The 17449-nt window shown below is 41.1% G+C and overlaps 2 protein-coding genes across 2 annotated transcripts; one reads left to right on the forward strand and one right to left on the reverse strand.

Moving 5' to 3' along the window:
* Window positions 1-2886: 2886 nt before the first annotated feature.
* LOC148781408 (uncharacterized) lies at window positions 2887-6653 on the forward strand. Its single transcript, XM_088871066.1, has 8 exons — window positions 2887-3198; window positions 3419-3554; window positions 3705-3850; window positions 4106-4249; window positions 4841-5275; window positions 5422-5517; window positions 5769-6026; window positions 6291-6653. The coding sequence occupies exons 1-8, from the start codon at window positions 2887-2889 to the stop codon at window positions 6651-6653; spliced, it is 1890 nt and encodes a 629-aa protein (XP_088727192.1).
* A 4338-nt stretch (window positions 6654-10991) lies between these two features.
* LOC148781409 (uncharacterized) lies at window positions 10992-13727 on the reverse strand. Its single transcript, XM_088871067.1, has 2 exons — window positions 13538-13727; window positions 10992-11485 (listed from the first exon to the last, which is right to left on the reverse strand). The coding sequence occupies exons 1-2, from the start codon at window positions 13725-13727 to the stop codon at window positions 10992-10994; spliced, it is 684 nt and encodes a 227-aa protein (XP_088727193.1).
* Between the last annotated feature and the right edge of the window lie 3722 nt (window positions 13728-17449).

Genomic DNA, 17449 nt, shown 5'->3' on the forward strand with positions numbered 1-17449 from the left:
GCCTGAGTGCGTGAGGGAGGGAGCCAGCTGGCTATAGCGCTTGGCCCAAGTGAGCGGTAGACAACAAAGACATGAGAGAGAGAAGAAGAGAGAAAGAGGGTGGGTCCGTCCCACCCTTTTTTGGCATGGTGCCCCACTCTCGAGGCCTCTTTTCGCCTTCACATAGATGTCGTTTGACTTGGTCGGACCTCTTCTTTGAAACGACCTTAGTTTCTTAGAATTCTGATGTCGTTTGAACCTTCAAAAGGTCATTTTGATAATTTTACCCTTGGGTAAAATTTTCTGCATAGGCCATGGCCAAGGGCATGGGTAGTCATTCTGCCTTTTCCTTTTTACTTGAGAGCCCTTGATCTTTTTCAAAAAGACCCTTCCTCTAGAGTGGACCTTTTGGGAAATGAAGGATTGTAGGAAGTTACGGGGAAAATGCCTCACTTTCACTTTTCACCCAAGTATGAAAGAGGGAGAGGGGCTTCATTTTTCATCATTCACACTCATTTTAAACTTTTTTGAGAGAGAAAGTGAGTAGGAGCTCCCTTGAGAGAGAGAGGGTCCATATAGGCTTTTGAGAGTGTCTTGAGCTCTGGAAGCCATGACGAGCACATCTCAAGCCCCAAAGAGCGGTAAGAGCTCACCAATTGCTCTCTTTTTCTTTTATCTAGCGCTTTAATTGCTTTCTTTGTGCTCTTTCATACTTTTTTATACCGTGCATGTTTTTACACTTTCATGCATCGTTTTGCATCTTGATGCATCTTTTTTCACCTTGATGCAACTGTTTGCATTTAAAATGCATCTTTTTGCACTTAATGCATCTTTATGCAATTTTAAATGCTAGAAAAGGGGGCTCTTCAGAGGCGTATTCTATGTTGGGCCTTACCCATACTCTTTCGACCTCTTGAATCCCCCAGGGCGACTTGGAATAACCATCACCTTCTTTTGCTAGATCTCCGTTTTACAAAGGAGATGCTGCCGAATTTTTGTTAACTTTGGTGAGGCTTGGTGCTTTCTTTTAAGTCCATATGAAAAATGAACTTACTGTCATGCTCTTTTTCTCTACATCTCCGCACCTTGTAAGGGGAGCACCCCATAGGATAGCCACTCGCAACATGACTAGAACTTCGAACCTCTTGCGTTTAAGCAACTGGATGAGCAACCTAATTGTCGAGGACGCCATTGTCATCCTTGACGACCCCAAAGGGTCGTATGCACTTGAAGTTCAAGGGGTGCTAGAAGATGGTGTTGGCGTTAACATAATGGGGCCATCTTTTTCCGCTTCTCGAGAGGAAATAGAGAAAAGGATCCATGTCCCTTCTAACTCAGGTCGTGTCATCTTCACACTTCCTTGGTTTACTCGTGGGGACCTCGTCCCTGAACAGCTAGAGGTCCCCTTCTCAACTCAAATTGAGGGGCTTAACTATGTAAGTGCTGACATTGTTGGGCGAGAGATACTCACAGCCATCTACCATCTTTTGGGCCGTGCTTCTCTCGAAGAGCTAGTGCGGCTCCCACGCTGTCTAGAGGAAGCCGCAAAGAGTTTGGTGGCCTTTGGTGTGTCAGATGCTCTAATCTCTTGAGGGAAAAATGGGGAATTTGGCTCGACAGGCAAGGGAGGTTTTGGAGCTAGAGGACCAGATCTCGTTAGTAAAGAATCTGTCCATCGAACCTTTGCTTGAGTTTTTCTCAGAGCAACCATAGGTGTATTAGGAAAGCTCAAGACTGACCTGAAGTATCGGAATGGCCTTCATCCGGTTCTTCAAGCACGTTCGCTCGAGGATGGAGTTGACACCATCCTCGGCGAGATCTCACTTTTGGGAAATGAGAGTGCCATGATTGTTCTTGCACGTCACATAAGTGTGACCGAAGCTCTATTGTCCCTGGTTTGTGATGAAATCGGAGCATTCCCTTCTTTAGTTAGTCATGCAGACAGTCTCAAAGTTTCAGAGTTGAAAGATAGGTTGGAGTTGATGCAACGTGTTTATACTAAGATTGGTACCCATAAGTGATTAGGTGCCTTGATCTCACCCTTCAGGTCGGGATGACCTGGTGGCGTGGCTTCAGGTTCGATATGGACCCAAGACTTGAGACTGCTCTCTCGTGAATAATGTCAGGAAGACACGAGCAGGATTACCAACCTGTGAGAGAGGAATTAAGGTGTGAGGTGGGACTTACCTCACCTGAGTTGGTGATGCACTGGGGCTAACTCGTGTGGGCGCCCTCTTAGATCATATTGAAATGCCCCCCGGACTTATGACCGGTTCGAAATCGCCTCCTTTATTCTATTTCTTCTTTTCCTACAGTCACACACACATTAGAATACAAGACAAGTGGGTCTGAAAACCCCACCTTTGTTGAGGATTGATGTCTTGTATTATGAAGAAATAGGTCTTTCAAGGTAGAGTCAAAAGGACAACTCTAGAGGGTCGTTAAAAACCCAAAGGGTAAGGGAAAAACAAAGATGTCTTTTGTAGTCAAAGAGAATAGAGAGGCGTGAGGAAGAGAGTTATTGTAACCTTATTCTCCATTGCCAGTAAAAAAGCTCTCATCTCTCGTGAACGAAGGCACGTTGCCGAACCACGTATATCTTTGCATTGTAGTTGGTTGTCTCTTCTTTTATCTTTGTTTCTTCTTTCTTGTTTCATGGATTATTTTTCGTTTCTACAAATTGGTATCAGAGCTTACCAGGTTATTCTGCATTCTGGGGTTTGCTACCACGATGACAGGAAAGGGCTCAAGCATCAAGTATGACATTGAGAGGTTCAATGGAAAGAACAACTTCACTCTTTGGTGACGAAGGATGAAGGATCTTCTAATACAGCAAGGTCTAGGTAAGGCTTTTGCTAGGGAAATCGAAGAAAGCCAGCAAAGATAGATGATGAAGAGTAGCACGAGATGGAGGAAAAGGCGGTAAATCTATCAAATGACGCCTTGCGTTATCTGGTGGACCTCGAAACTGCTCCGGAGGTTTGGACAAAACTCGAGAGTATCTACATGACGAAATCTCTGATGAACAAGTTGTTCTTGAAGAAACAGTTGTATTATCTTCAGATGGAAGAAGGCACGGATCTTCTTGAACCTCTCAGCAAGGTCAATCAGATCATAAGCCAATTAGCAAGCCTTGAGATCGAAATCGAGGATGAAGACAAGGCCTCTTCTGTTGGCTTCGCTTCCAGGATCATACGATCATCTGGTTACGACTCTACTGTATGGGAATAAGACTCTTGAGACGGAAGGAGTCACTGCTACTCTTATGTCAAACGAGACAAGGAAGAAGACTAGTAGTATTAAATCCCAAGGAGAAGGTTTCTTTGGAAAACACAAATAGAGTCCTAAAAGGGGTAGATCAAATCAAAGGAGGTCTGGAAGCAAAAGTCGATTAAAATCGAAGGGGAAATGCAAGTTTATTTGCTATTGCTACAAAAAGGAAGGTCATGTGAAGAGAGACAGCACGAAAAGAAAGGAGGATATAAAAAGGATAGAAACAGGAAAAGCATCTGATGAAGCTAGAGTGACTGATAGCTCTGACAGAGATGATGTGGATCTTGTCTCTATATCTTCAGGTAAGAATCAATTTACTAATTCTTGGATTTTAGATTCTGGTTGTTCTTTTCATATATGCCCAAATAGAACCTAGTTCGAAACCTACAAATCATATAGTAGTGGGTCTATTCTTATAAGGAATAATGCGATATGCAAGACCATTGGAATAGGAACTATCGAAATCAAGATGTTTGATGGGATAGTACGAATCTTATCAAATGTGAGTCATGTCCCACAATTAAAGAAAAACTTAATATCCTTGGGGGCCCTTGACTCAAATGGTTGTAAGTATACAGCAACAGGTGAAGTCCTCAAGGTTAGTAAGGGATATATGGTTATTATGAAAGGTCAGATGGCTGGGAACCTATACAGGTTGATAGGGAATACAGTTACAGGTGAAGCTTCTATAACCACAGATATAGAGTCTAGCATAGATGACACAAAATTGTGGCATATATGTTTAAAGCATATGAGTGAACGAGGTATGATAGAACTTCATTAAAAGAAATTGCTGAAGGGTGTCAGAGCCTTTAAACTGGATTTTTGTAAGTATTGTGTTTTCGATGAACAGTGTAAGATTAGATTCAGAACTGCAGTTCATACGAGCAAGGATATACTAGACTATGTACACACTGATCTATGGGGGTCTTTACCAATCAAATTCAAAGGTGAGGCAGAATACTTCATTACCTTCATTGACGACTACTCAAGAAAGGTTTGGGTCTACTTCATGAACACAAAAGTGAAGTATTCACGAAGTTTAAACACTGGAAAGCAGAGGTAGAAAGGAAGACATGAAAGAAACTGAAATGCTGAAGATCAGATAATGGAGGGGAGTACAAGTCTAGAGAATTTCATGAATTCTGTAAAGAATAGGGGATTGTACGTCACTTTACCACACCAGAAACTCCTCAGCAAAATGGTGTGGCTAAGAGAATGAACATGACTTTTCTGGAAAGAGCTCGCAGTATAAGATTGAATACATATTTGAAGAAAGACTTTTGGGCAGAAGCAGTTAACATGGCATATTTCATCGTTAACAGGTCACCATCTACAGCTATTGATTGCAAAATTTCATAGGAGGTGTAGACAGGAAGCCGGTAGATTACTCTATGTTGAAGATCTTCGGATGCCCAGCCTATGTTCATGTGAAAAGTGGGCAACGTTCCAAATTAAACTTTAAGTCTAAGCAGTGCATCTTTCTCGATTTTGAGAAGGGAGTGAAGGGATTCAAGGTTTAGGATCCTACTTCACATAAGCTTGTGCTAAGCATGATGTTGTGTTTGATGAATCTCACCTGGTGAAGTCAATCAACATGCAAGATGACAGAGTGCAATTAGATAAAAGAGATAGAGAAAGATCGACAGTCCAGGTGGAGCTAGAAGAGTCTGGCATATCAGAAGATGAAGAATCATCTAGCAGCATACCAGGACAGCCGCAACTTCATGGTGAACCCTACAATTTAGCAAAAGGCATAAAGAAGCGTATTCACAAAGCCCCTGTGAGATACGGCTTTGAGGACATGGTAACATTTATTCTAACTGTTGGTATTAGAGAAATCGACTCTTTCGAAGATATTCTAAGTAATGCACAAAGTGATAAATGGATGACAGCCATAATGGAGGAGATGGAGTATCTAAAAAAGAACAAGACTTGGGAGCTTGTCAAGAGGTCCAAGGGAAGAAAAGTAATTGGGTGCAAGTGGCTTTTTCAGAAGAAAGAGGCACCAATAGAAAGGAATGTGAGAGATTCAAGGCTAGGCTCGTAGCAAAAGGCTACGTTCAAAAAGAGGGAGTGGACTACAATGAATATTCTCCCGTTGTCAAGCATACTTCAATAAGGTTATTACTTGTTTTAGTAGTCATGTTTGATTTGGAGCTAGAACAGCTTGATGTAAAGACAACATTTCTTCATGGTAATCTGGAGGAACAAATCATTATGGAGCAACCTGAAGGCTTCAAGACGCATGGAAAGGAAGATCAAGTTTGCTTGCTCAAGATATCGCTTTATGGTCTTAAGTAATCTCCCAGGCAGTGGTACAAGTGCTTCGCTCTTTTCTGGTACGAATTGGTCATTCAAGAAGTGAGTATGATTGTTGTGTTTATTTTAAAGTTCTTGATGATAATTCCCTTATTCTCTTGATGCTTTATGTTGATGACATGCTCATCGCTGCCAAGAATGCATATGACATAACCTCTATCAAGTCTATGTTAAGTTCTGAGTTTGATATGAAGGATTTAGAGGCTGTTAATAGGATCCTTGGTATAGAGATTCATAGAGATAGAAGTGCAGGTAAACTTTGTGTAACTCAAAAAAGGTATGTTAAAAAGGTGTTGGAGCATTTCAACATGAAAAAAGCCAAGTCAGTTAGCACTCCATTGTTGAGTCATTTCAAGTTATCTAAAAGGCAGTGTCCCACTACGAATGAGGAGATAGAGCATATGTTTCTGGAGCCCTATGCTAGCGCAGTCGGAAGCCTCATGTATGCTATGGTTTGTAGCAGGCCGAATTTATCTCATACTGTCAGTGTTGTTAGTCGATACACTAGTAATCATAGCAGGGAGCATTGGAATACAATCAAGTGGATTTTCAGATATCTGAGCGGGACATGAGATCTTGGAATTATGTTCAACAGGAAGAGAAGCTCTACATAACTAGTGAGATATGTCGATTCCAACTATGCTGATGATTTAGACAAGAGGAGGTCTACTATAGGGTATGTCTTCACACTAGCTGGTGGACTTATTATATGGAAGGCAATGCTTCAATACATGATTGCCTTGTCTATGACAAAGACAAAGTACATGTCAACAGTTGAGGCTGCAAAGGAGGCGATCTGGTTGATTGTTGTAGCTCGTGAGTTGGGGGTGGAACAAGAAGGTACTGTGCTGCATTGTGATAGTCAGAGTGCTATAAATCTTGCAAAGAATCAAGTGTTTCATATAAGGACAAAACACATTGGTGTGAGATATCACAAGATCAGGGAACTTGTGTCAGAAAGAATCATTCACCTAAAGAAAATTCATACAAACGACAACCCTGCAGATATACTTACAAAGTCGGTCACTACAGAGAAGTTCAAGCTTTGCTTGAACTTGCTTAATGTCACTCATTGTTGAGAGTGAAGGAAGCACCCCATGGCAGGTGGGGGTGCAGTTGCTTACATTTATAGAGGTACGGGGATGAAGACATGTTCAGGGTGGCTCGACAGAATTCAACCCAAGGTGGAGATTGTTGATGATTGATGTGTTGTATTCTGAGAAAATAGATTTGTCAAGGTAGAGTCAAAAGGACAACTCTTGAGGGCTGTTAAAGGGCCGGAGGAGTGTTTGGCGTAGGTAGACTCGGTTGACTTGGTCCTTGCAGGGTTTCAGGGGCGATAGCCCTCGAGAAAATTTCGAATATCCGTACATGAGATTTGATATATCTAGGATTCGATATATATCTGTACTTGGGGTATTTCAGTAATTTGTACTATCTATCTAGGACTAAACGTATATTGTTGCGACTCGATATACATTGTTGCGATTTAATATATATTGTTGCGATTTAATATATATTGTTGCGATTTAATATATATTGTTACGATGGGGGGTTCATTTAGGGTTAAGGAAAAAACGTAGATTCCTTTTGTAATCAGATAGAACATAAAGGTGTGAGAAAGAGAGCTATTGTAACCCTATTCTCCCTTGTCAGTAAATAAGCCCTCATCTCTTGTGGACGAAGTCATATTGTCGAACCACGTATATCTTTGTATTGTGGTTGGTTATCTCTTTCTTTTGTGTTTGTTTCTTCTTTCTTGTTTTCGTGGATTGCTTTTCATTTTTACAACCTTGTCATAGGGTGAGCGCACGCATGCGTGTGTACTCAAAAGGAAAACAAAAAATGAAATGATCGAGTTCGTGTCAATTCAACAGCCTTCTGGCATCTCCTTCTTAGTACATGTTTTACAGAGTGAGATAGAAAAGAGGAAAAGAAGAACGAAAGGATGATTTGAGGGCTAGTCTGCTTGTCATCCAGCTCTTCAGATATGAGAAAGAAAAAGTGTTTACTTTCAAGAGAGAAAAAAGAAAGCAAATGAGAGAAGGTGAAAAGGAGTGAAGAAGTTTGATCAGACAGCTAGACTGACACAATGGCAAGACCTGCACGGCAGTTAGTCTGACGCGGCAGATAGACGGGCACGGTAACTATACCAGCATGACGGCTAGGTTGCTCGACGACAGGACTACCACGGTGGTTGGTTTAGTGCAACGACTGATCGGACATGGCAGTTAAACGGGCACGGTAACTAGACCGACACGATGGCTAGGCTGCTCGGTGTCGAGACTAACACGGCTGCACAAAGCTCATCCCACCCTCTGATCAAACAAGTAAAGAAAAGAAGGGGAGCAAAGGAGAAATTGTGCGGGGCGACAAGCCCTGCCGTGCAAGACAGAACATAAAGAGAGAAAAAGACCATGCCTGACAGTGTGTGCTGTCGCACAGGATAGAAAGAAGGAAAAAAGAAAGGTCACGCTCGGTAGCGTTCTCTGTCGTGTGCATCATAAAGAAGGGAGAAGAAAGAGAAGGTCACACTCAGTAGCATTTACTGCCATGCGAGATAGAAAGAAGAGGGAAAGGAGAGAGTCGCGCTCGATAGCATTTACTGTCGTGCGAGACAAAAAGGAGAGAGAAGAAAGAGAGGGTCGCGCTCGGCAGAATTCACTACCGTGCAAGACAGAGAGGAAAGAGAAGAGAGAGAGAAGGTCATACTCGGCAGTGTTCACTACCGTACAAGACAGAGAGAAAAGAAAAGAGAGAGGTCACGCCGACAGTGCTCACTGTTGTACGAGACTGAGAGGAAAGAGCGAGAAAGTTGTGCTCGATAGTATTCATTGATGTGCACGACAGAAGAAATGATAAGAGAGAGAAAGGAAAGGAGAATAGAGAGAAAGGAAAGAAGAAGAGAGAGAAAGGGAAGAAGAAGAAAGAGAAGGGAAAGAAGAAGAGAGAGAAAGGAAATAAGAAGAAAGAGAATGCAAAGAAGAAGAGAGAAAAAGGAAAGAAGAAAGAAAGAAAGAGAGAGAAAGGAAAGAAGAAGAAGGAAAGAAAGAGAGAGAAAGGAAAGAAAAATAAGAAGAGAGAGAAATTCGTGCTCGACAGTATTCACTATCGTGCACGACAGAAAAAGGAAAAAGAAGAGAGAGAAAAGGAAAGGAAAAGAGAAGGAAAGGAAAGAACAAGAGAGAGAAAGAGAAGAAGAAGAAAGAAGAAAGAAGAAAATAAGATATTAGAAAGGAAAGAAGAAGAAAGAAAATAAGCAAAGAAAGAGAGAGAAAAGAAAGAAGAAGAAGGGAGAGAAAGAAAAGAGAAAAAGAAGAGAGAAAGACAAGAGGGAAAGAGAGAGGACAAGAAGAGAGACGAGAGAGAAAGTTATCTAAGGGCACCCGTCAAAGTTTTCTCTCTCCCCTCTCTCTCTCCAAGATGTGACCCAAAACTTCAAGGAAAAGGTATTTTTTTATTGATCAAAAGAGGTCATTTTCATGTAGAAGGTACGTTCTTATATAGAAGTGGAGCCAAAATATGGGTGGATGATCAAAACTTAACTTAATTGATGGAAATTAACAATTAAATGAATTAAAAAAAATTAAGAAAATAAGAGCAAAATGACGATTTTGCCCATGCGCCTACAATTCATGAAATTCCAAACAGGTCCCTGCAAGGGTCATGAAATCTTCACGATCTTTCGGGATCCGTTCGAGGTATTTTTGGTCTTCATCCGATCAAAAGACTATCCTTTTCTCGATCAGCTTGGGAAGACGATCGTTTTGATACCCTTTTTCGAACCACGGATCAAACTATGGAGTCATGATCATGATGTGACAAAACATGGGTAAACGTGCAATCTTAGATTTAAGATTCAACCCATTTCTCAGTATTTTTTGTCGATTTCTTCGTTGTAGCATGTCAAACACATTGCCACCATCATTTGCAAAAAGAACGGCCCGATTAGGAGCCCGGACAACCATTTTCTAAATTGGGAAACTTTAGCCAGAGTTTGGATTTCGGTGGCCAGAATTGCCGCAACTTTGGATTCATCGTATGTCAAATCTGACCGTCCATCATGCGCGAGGTCCGCAACTTCGGATTCATCGTGTTTAAGGTCATGCCTTCGAGACCATTTAGTGTGTTTTAAGGTCATACACCAAGACCCAAAATGAAGGCGTGTTTAAGGTCGTGCCTTTTGAGACCGTAAAATTGGTGCTTTTTAAGGTAAACCAATACCTAATGGGGACGTGTTTAAGGTCATGCCTCCGGGACTGTACATCACGCAGTTTAACGTCATGCCACAATGACTTGTGCCACAGTTTAGGGTTATATAGCTTGAACCGGTGTCATGCAGTTTAAGGTCTTGCGGCTTGGACCTAGGCCTACGAGCGATACTTCTTCAAATGACGTCCATTGATTGGGAGCATGGCTTCATCTCCATTAGGATGAGCAAGTATATAAGCTCCATTGGGGAAGACTTTCTTAATCACGAATGGCCCTTCCCATTTTGGTTCGACCTTACCTTTGGGACGACCATGGGTTATGATCGACCGTCTTACTGCCAAGACTAACTCTCCTTGAGTGAATGAACGAACGTTGATGGCTTTGTCGAAGACTCGTTGCATTCAGCCTCGATATACTTCCAGACTTTGTTGGGTTTTGAACCTCTTGTCATCAAGGGCATCCAGTTCTTGCTAGCAAAGCTTTGTTTGTTGATCTTTGGTCATGTCGTGATGCATGGTTATTCTGAGTGAGGGAAGCTGAACTTCGAGGGGTAAGATCGTCTCACTCCCATAGACCAAGGAGTATGGAGTTGCTTCAATCGGACCATGCATGGTAGTGTGATAAATCCAAATGACCTCATGAAGCTTTTCATACCAATTCTTCTTACTCTTGGAGATAGACTTTTGCAGAGCATCACACAAGGACTTGTTGACGGTTTCAACAAGACTATTGGCCCGGGGATAGTACATGGTAGAGTATTTCCATTCAAAGTCAAACTGGTTGACCAAGCAGTCCATGTGGTGGCTTCAAAATTGGGGACCATTATCAAAAGTGATCTGTTCTGGGACGTCGAATCGGTAGATAATGTGGTGACGAATGAAGTTAGCCATGGTAACTCCAGGGACTTACTTGAGAGGAACCGCTTCGGCCCATTTAGAGAAATAGTTTGTGGTAGGCAAGATGAAAACATGCCCCGAGGCAGAAAGTGGGTCAATGGGCCCTACAATTTCTAAGCCCCATTGTGAGAAAGGTCATGATGCCACTGTAAAATGGAGGGGGGCAGGAGCCTACTGGATGAAGCTTGCATGTATTTGACAAACTTGACATCTCTTGGCATAGGCCAGTGAATCCGTGACCACAGACGGCCAATAATAGCCCAACCTTCAAATCTAATCATAAAGCTTGGGGTCGGATTGATGCATGTCTCAAATTCCAGCATGAACTTCCTCGAGCACCTGGTTTGTCTCTTTCAAATCAATGCATCTAAGGAGGATTTCATCAAAGGAGTGTCTAAATAAGACATCGTCTTCGAGCAACACATACTTTATGGACATCCTTCGTATGTTGTTGCGTTGGACACGGTCATCAGGGAGACGATTGTGCTTGAGAAAGTCAAATATGGGTTCTCGCCAATCTCCTACTTCCTCGACTTCAACACACAAGGGGTCAGATGATTCTGGCTCCTTCTCTTCAAGCTCATAAATAGGAGGTCGTTTAGCATTCTTTGCGGCTTCTATGGAATCTTTAGCTGCAAGTAATGCCCCGAATGGGTAAGGCGAGCATTCTGGGAATAAATGCTGCTCATCATCATAGTCAAGCTTATCAACAAGCTCGATATATCTCCATCTGGCCACCCATATTGGTGTAGACTCTTTCAATGGAATATTTATGATTGCACCAAGCTTGGCGAGAGCACGGCCTGCGAATTCAGCCCTCGCGGGATGTGCTCGAGGGAGACCTCATTAAGTTTGCACCATCATTGACTTGGTGGTGTCATGGTAGACCTTGAGATGGTCCTTTCTCGCACCATACACTCCCTTAAGTTGTCGTTTCACAAACTTAGAATTGCCAAAGATGGCTATGCATTCCAAGTTCATGTTAGAAGCAATTTCAAGGCCTATGATGAGAGCTTGATATTCGGCCTCATTATGGGAATCGACTATAATTGTTAGAAACGTCTGTGACTCCGAATGGTTTCTGAAATCGGAATCGCAGAATCGCTTGTAGCAAAATTTTCGGAATCTAAGAATCGTTGTCTGTACAATTTAGATTTGAGAAAAATGATTCTCACTATTTTGGAATCGCAATTCAAAAATTAGGAATCTTGCTTCCTATTTACAAGAATCAATGTCCCTTCATGTTGGAATCGTATTTCATACCTATATGGTATCACACATGACCCCACTTGTTTCGGTAGTTGCTGGAATCATGATTCGTAAAAATATGGAATCATGATTTCTAAAAATAAGGAATTGTGATTCTTAAAATTCTAGAATCGTTGTCCCCATCAACTTGGAATCAACATTCTCAACATTCTAGAATCATGATTCTCCCCATATTGGAATCGAGATTCTCACCTTACTAGAATTGCGAATCAATTCCCTCAGGTGTATGAGAGAAGTATTCAGAAAATATATAAATGTACCCATTACTACAAGATCAAATTTTGGTCGGTATATACTCAATCCAAGACTCCAAGTACTAATGTCAACTTTTATGATAATAATCTCATACAATGGACTCGGTCTACCGATAACCCTATTCTGCCTATAAGGTCTAGTGCTAGTCTACGACATACAAGGAGTGAGAACAATGACAAGCTGCCTTTATCTACTTTCCTTGAATTATAAAATAAGTACATGACATAGTAATTCTTCTTTGTTAAATGTAGTTTTGAGTCTTTTGACTTTTAAAAATTGAGTTATTCAATTTTTAGTCAATTTCTCTGATATTTAATGATTAATGATTAATTTAACCTAAAACGCCACATAGGGCACTTCGCTCATATCCTTATTATCTTCTTATTTTGCTTAAAGAAAAGCATTTTTATCCTCTTATTCAACTTGAAGAAATGACAATGTCAATCATGTATTAAACATTATTACATAAGTAGTTTAGTACCCACAACATTTACCAAATATTATTAAATTAGAAGTAACATATTTTTTTAGTATTATTTATTCTTGATACGAGTTCTTAAAAAGTAATATAGAATGAAAGATGGAAATTAGTATATAAGAAAATAAACAATTAAAAATATTACTTATATTTTAAATTTGATTTTATTGTCGTGCGCAACAACTTCAAATTCTCTGACACTCTCATACATATCGCGCTCATTCATGATTGAGCACACATTGAAGGGTTTCTGCTCTCCCTATGCTCACATATTACTCATATTTTAAATTTTGATTTTATTGCCATGTGCACAACTTCAAATTCTCTCACGCTCTCATACATGTCGCGCTTACTCATGATTGAGTACGCATTGAATACTTACATTGCTTCCTTACAACATGGATTCACAATTCCTTAATACTTTGAATCAACGTTTAGCATTAGTAGAATCTCATTGTTGTGTAGAAAAGAATCACGATGTCTGCGATATAGAAACTTGATTCCAAACAACATGGATTCACAATTCCAAAAAAATTGGAATTAACATTTCTCACAAGCAAAATCGTATTCTTGTGTAGTTAAGAATCATAAAGTCCTCGATATGGAATCTTGATTTCGGCAATCCAAGAATCAAGATTCCTAAACTAGGTGGAATCGCATTTTGTAAAAAATGGAAATGTGATTCCTTTCTTTTAGAATCGACTTTCGCTCAGGAAAACACCGAATCGAGATTCCAAAATGGAATTGCTACCCTTATAGGCAATTCGAGTAACTATAGAATCGACCTCTGTAAGGGAAAAGGATAAGGGAACAAGACCATTTCAAGGGGTAGAGAATACTACCATTGTGCTACCTCGTTCTGACTGAAAGGCCCTATCAAAGTACATCTTCCAATCATATGGTGCTTCCGTGTAGAAGACTTCTTCATCGGGGAGGTCATTAGACAAGGGAGAGCTTGCCGGAAGAGGATGCGCAGCTAAGAAATCTGCTAGTGCTTGTCCTTTGACAGCTTTTTGAGGCACGTAAGTGATGTCGAACTCCATGAGGAGTAATGACCAGTTCGCATGGCGGCCCAAAAGACAGGGGCGCGATATGTGAGACTTAATGGGGTCAGCTCGTGAAATGAGCCGAACTTCATGTGCCAAGAGATAGTGTCAGAGGTTTGGACGGCGAAGATCAAGGATAAGCACATCTTCTCAATCGGGGAGTAATTCTCCCTGGCCCCTTGCATTCTTCGACTGAAATAATACAAGGTTGTCTCCTTTCCCTTTTCATTGTTTTGTGCGAGAAGGGCACCAAGTGACTCATCTAGAGTAGTCACATAAAGAATGAGGGGCTTCCCTGGAATTGGAGCTAAGAGCACAGGAGGTCTTGATGTCTTCAAAGACCAATTGATATGTCTCGTCCCACTCAAATGACACGTCTTTCTTTGAATGTATGTCAACTTGCCTTGGAGAGATGAATCTTTGAATGTATGTCAACTTGCCTTGGAGAGATCTGAGCTCTTGAAGATTCCTTGGGGATGGCATCTCTTAGGTGGCCTTGATTTTGATAGGTTCTATCTCCAAGCCTCGAGAACTGACAATGAACCCCAAGAATTTTCCTAACCAAACACCGAAGGCACACTTTAGGGGGGTTCACGTTGGTGAAGACAAAATCGCTCCAAGACTCGCTCAAGATTCTGAATGTGAGCGCTCCTTTCACTCGATTTCACCACCAAGTCATCTACATAACGTTCCACCTCTTCATGCAGCATGTCTTCGAAGACGGTGATTGAGTGGGTTCTAGAAAATTTTTTAAGTTTATCCAATCAAGAATGTGCTTGACATCGGCATAATACATAGAATAACGTGTGTTTCCAGTAGAAAGCATAATATCGTGAATACTGTTATAAGTGCTTTACCCCACACCAAAAAAACCTCAAAAAGAGTAATATTGTGATCCCTCTTCTCTTTAGGATTTTTAGATGACCAACATCTTCTCTAATCCCCTGAAGTTAACATAGATCTCAATGGGATCCTTCTACTATTTATGCTCTTAAGATTCAGGTAAGCAGTAGTGTAGACACCCCTTTCAAGTTTAATTTTATCTCCGAGTCCTACAAACCTAGAGCACACTGTCCTAGTAGACTATAGGATGCACTAAACCATAGTCCATAACATACCATAATCTAACATAAACTATTCACTAAATACATCATAGATCCCAAATATCCTAAGTTAAAAACCAAATCATCCAAAATAGGTAGGTCCCAGTTCAAATTAGAGAGAATATATTCCAGGAACAGTCAAATTGAGAATTTTCAAACAAAATCTGCAAGAAAATATATCAATAGGGAAAATCCCAAAAAACTTGTGTCAGCTTGAGTCAAATAGTTATCAGTGACATGGAAACAAAGGGCTTAGTTACATATCGCTGACACATGGCAACCCCGAATTGGTTATGAACTTCCAAGTTCCTATTTAGGTAATTTTTGCCTATGAACAGACCTTTTTCCTGCTCTTCTGATAAATCCATTGCACAAAACCCTAATATCCAAACTCTAATCCTGATTCCAAATCAAAAACCCTAAAACCTAGACTTAGGCTACTGAAACCCTAGATCCAAGACCCTAATTCAACAAAATTCAAACATAAAAACGAGCCTTTTAAGTCAAAACAAAGCCACGCCGCCATAGTATAATCATTCTTTTAGAGCTGCAATCTTGAAGATTAAGCAGTGGAGACTCAATCTTCACCCTCTTGTCAGGGCCCAACTATAGTGTCGAGCCTGAAGGCCCAGCATCAGATCCTTTCTTCCTTTTATTTCATTTTGTTAATTATTGCTTTATTATTCATCTTTATCTTCTTTAGAATATTTCTTATTTACGTTTTCTTTTTTCCACTTTTGTCTCATATTTTACACAAACCTAAGCCGGCTCATCTGCAGATTTGTGATGAATAGATCTTTTCAAACTGATTTCTTCATAGCTCTGAATTTGACAGACCACCGCTTATGACTTGTAAAATATAAGTTTGGACACAGTCACAAACAGATCAAACTTTAAATTGGTCTGGTCAGTCTCAAAATCATGTATAAATAGTCCAGTGCCCACCATGGGGCCTATGAGCTTTGGGTTGTCTGAATTTCGGTCAAAACTACCCCCGAACTTCACTCCAATTGGCCCACAAACTCCTCCCAAATCCCACATTCATGTTCCTACTCATTTTTAGAATTTTCCTGCTTTCTTTTCTCATCCATAAATTAATCTTTGCGTATAGAAAAAGATAGAATGTATGATTTTCCTTTATTATTTATTTATTGCCTACCTTAATTGTAACATTTTAGTCATCTAGAAAATTTACTTGCTTTATTCTTAGGCGTGCTTGCCACATATTTGCACCGGCTCACCTGAGTGCTCTGTTCCGCAACTCTTGCTCACACCTGCTGATGTATTCAAAAAACTATATCAAGTTTTTGAAAACCCCTGAAACCGACATTAAAAACGTGAGGGGTTCTTAGCTCTCCGAACAGTTGGGAGTTTTGCAGCCTTAAGGTGAGCATCCCTCCACAATTGTTTACCTTAAGAGCACCCCACAATTGTAGGACCAAAGCTCACCCTTAGGTGGTAAGCTCGAACATATGTGGATGTATCTAGACCTAAGCCACATTTTAGTGCTTTCATTAGCCAGGAATCCCGCCTATCAATCTTGATCTATAGAACTTTGGGAAACTTTATTGAAACACTTTTCGTGGTTGGTGCTTATACTATACTAGACCAGGTTAATTTAGGTCAAACTTGATGTCCCATGACCAAACTCGGATGTGGTTGGGCTCATACATTGAGTCTGTAGCTTCATCCCTGTGTCAAGGTCTGGTACACCAAGCCATCAGTCTGGGGGATACCATGCCCCTCAGGCACATGACACCATCATGGAAGACTTAAGACTTTCACCCACATAGAATTATAGCAAAATACTATGGTCTTAGGGTTAGCACCCCCTTAGGGTACCACTTAGGAACCGTGGATCACCACGTCAGCATGGTCCGCAGCACACTCAATAGTCAAGGGATGAGACCAGGGGCACTACTTCAGGAACTAGTAGGAAACCAACTCGCTCAATCTGGTCGAGCTGAGGTCCATCCTTCAAACAAGCTCTGTCCAACTAATCCCAACCGGATTAACACCGGTAGTCAAATACGATCAAACTACCCGAACAATATGTCACCTGCTAGAACCCTAGTCAATCATCAAATTCAAGTCACCGACTTTCAAGCCATAGCAACCTAGATCAAGTTCAAAGGTCTAGGTCCACAAATTAAACCCCCAGCCGACATAGTACCCATGAGAGCCAATCTCATCAGATCCTAGCTAGCACTGCACCCATGGGGATCATTCGCATCAAACTCCCAGCCATAGAAATGAAACAACATAAGTGATAGGTAAGGTCGTGGCCTCAGCCAAGAAACCGCAACACGCCTTGAGGCAACCAAACCTCGCAGTTCTCCTCGTCCAAGAGTCTCACCAGAACTGGAGCACCGAAGATGAGCCCGAAGCAGAATTAATTCCCGATAAGAACTTACAACATGGGGTTCTTTCTAAAAAGGATTATCTGAAGCGAATAGGATGATCATTTATCTCTTTTAGTAGCCAAGTACAGCCGTCATGCCCACTTAAGCTCAATGCTCCTGCTACATTAAAGCCCAAATTAGCACCAAATCCACACAATTTCAACAATCAGTCTTTTAAGAGGCATAACAAGCACACAGGGACTCCTTTCTTTAA

Source organism: Amborella trichopoda, chromosome 7, assembly GCF_054954075.1.
Source record: "Amborella trichopoda isolate Santa Cruz 75 chromosome 7, AtrichopodaSantaCruz75HAP2 v2.0, whole genome shotgun sequence".
In the NCBI taxonomy this organism is placed as follows: domain Eukaryota; kingdom Viridiplantae; phylum Streptophyta; class Magnoliopsida; order Amborellales; family Amborellaceae; genus Amborella; species Amborella trichopoda.

Coding starts and splice junctions, on each gene's coding strand:
- LOC148781408 (XM_088871066.1), top strand. CDS start 2,887: ATGGAGGAAAAGGCGGTAAATCTATCAAATGACGCCTTGCGTTATCTG. Junction 5,518..5,768: donor CGCATGGAAAGGAAGATCAA/GTTTGCTTGCTC, acceptor TTTGATATGAAG/GATTTAGAGGCTGTTAATAG. Junction 6,027..6,290: donor GAAGCCTCATGTATGCTATG/GTTTGTAGCAGG, acceptor ATTATATGGAAG/GCAATGCTTCAATACATGAT.
- LOC148781409 (XM_088871067.1), bottom strand. CDS start 13,727: ATGGAGTTCGACATCACTTACGTGCCTCAAAAAGCTGTCAAAGGACAA. Junction 11,486..13,537: donor GGCCTTTCAGTCAGAACGAG/GTAGCACAATGG, acceptor CTGAATTCGCAG/GCCGTGCTCTCGCCAAGCTT.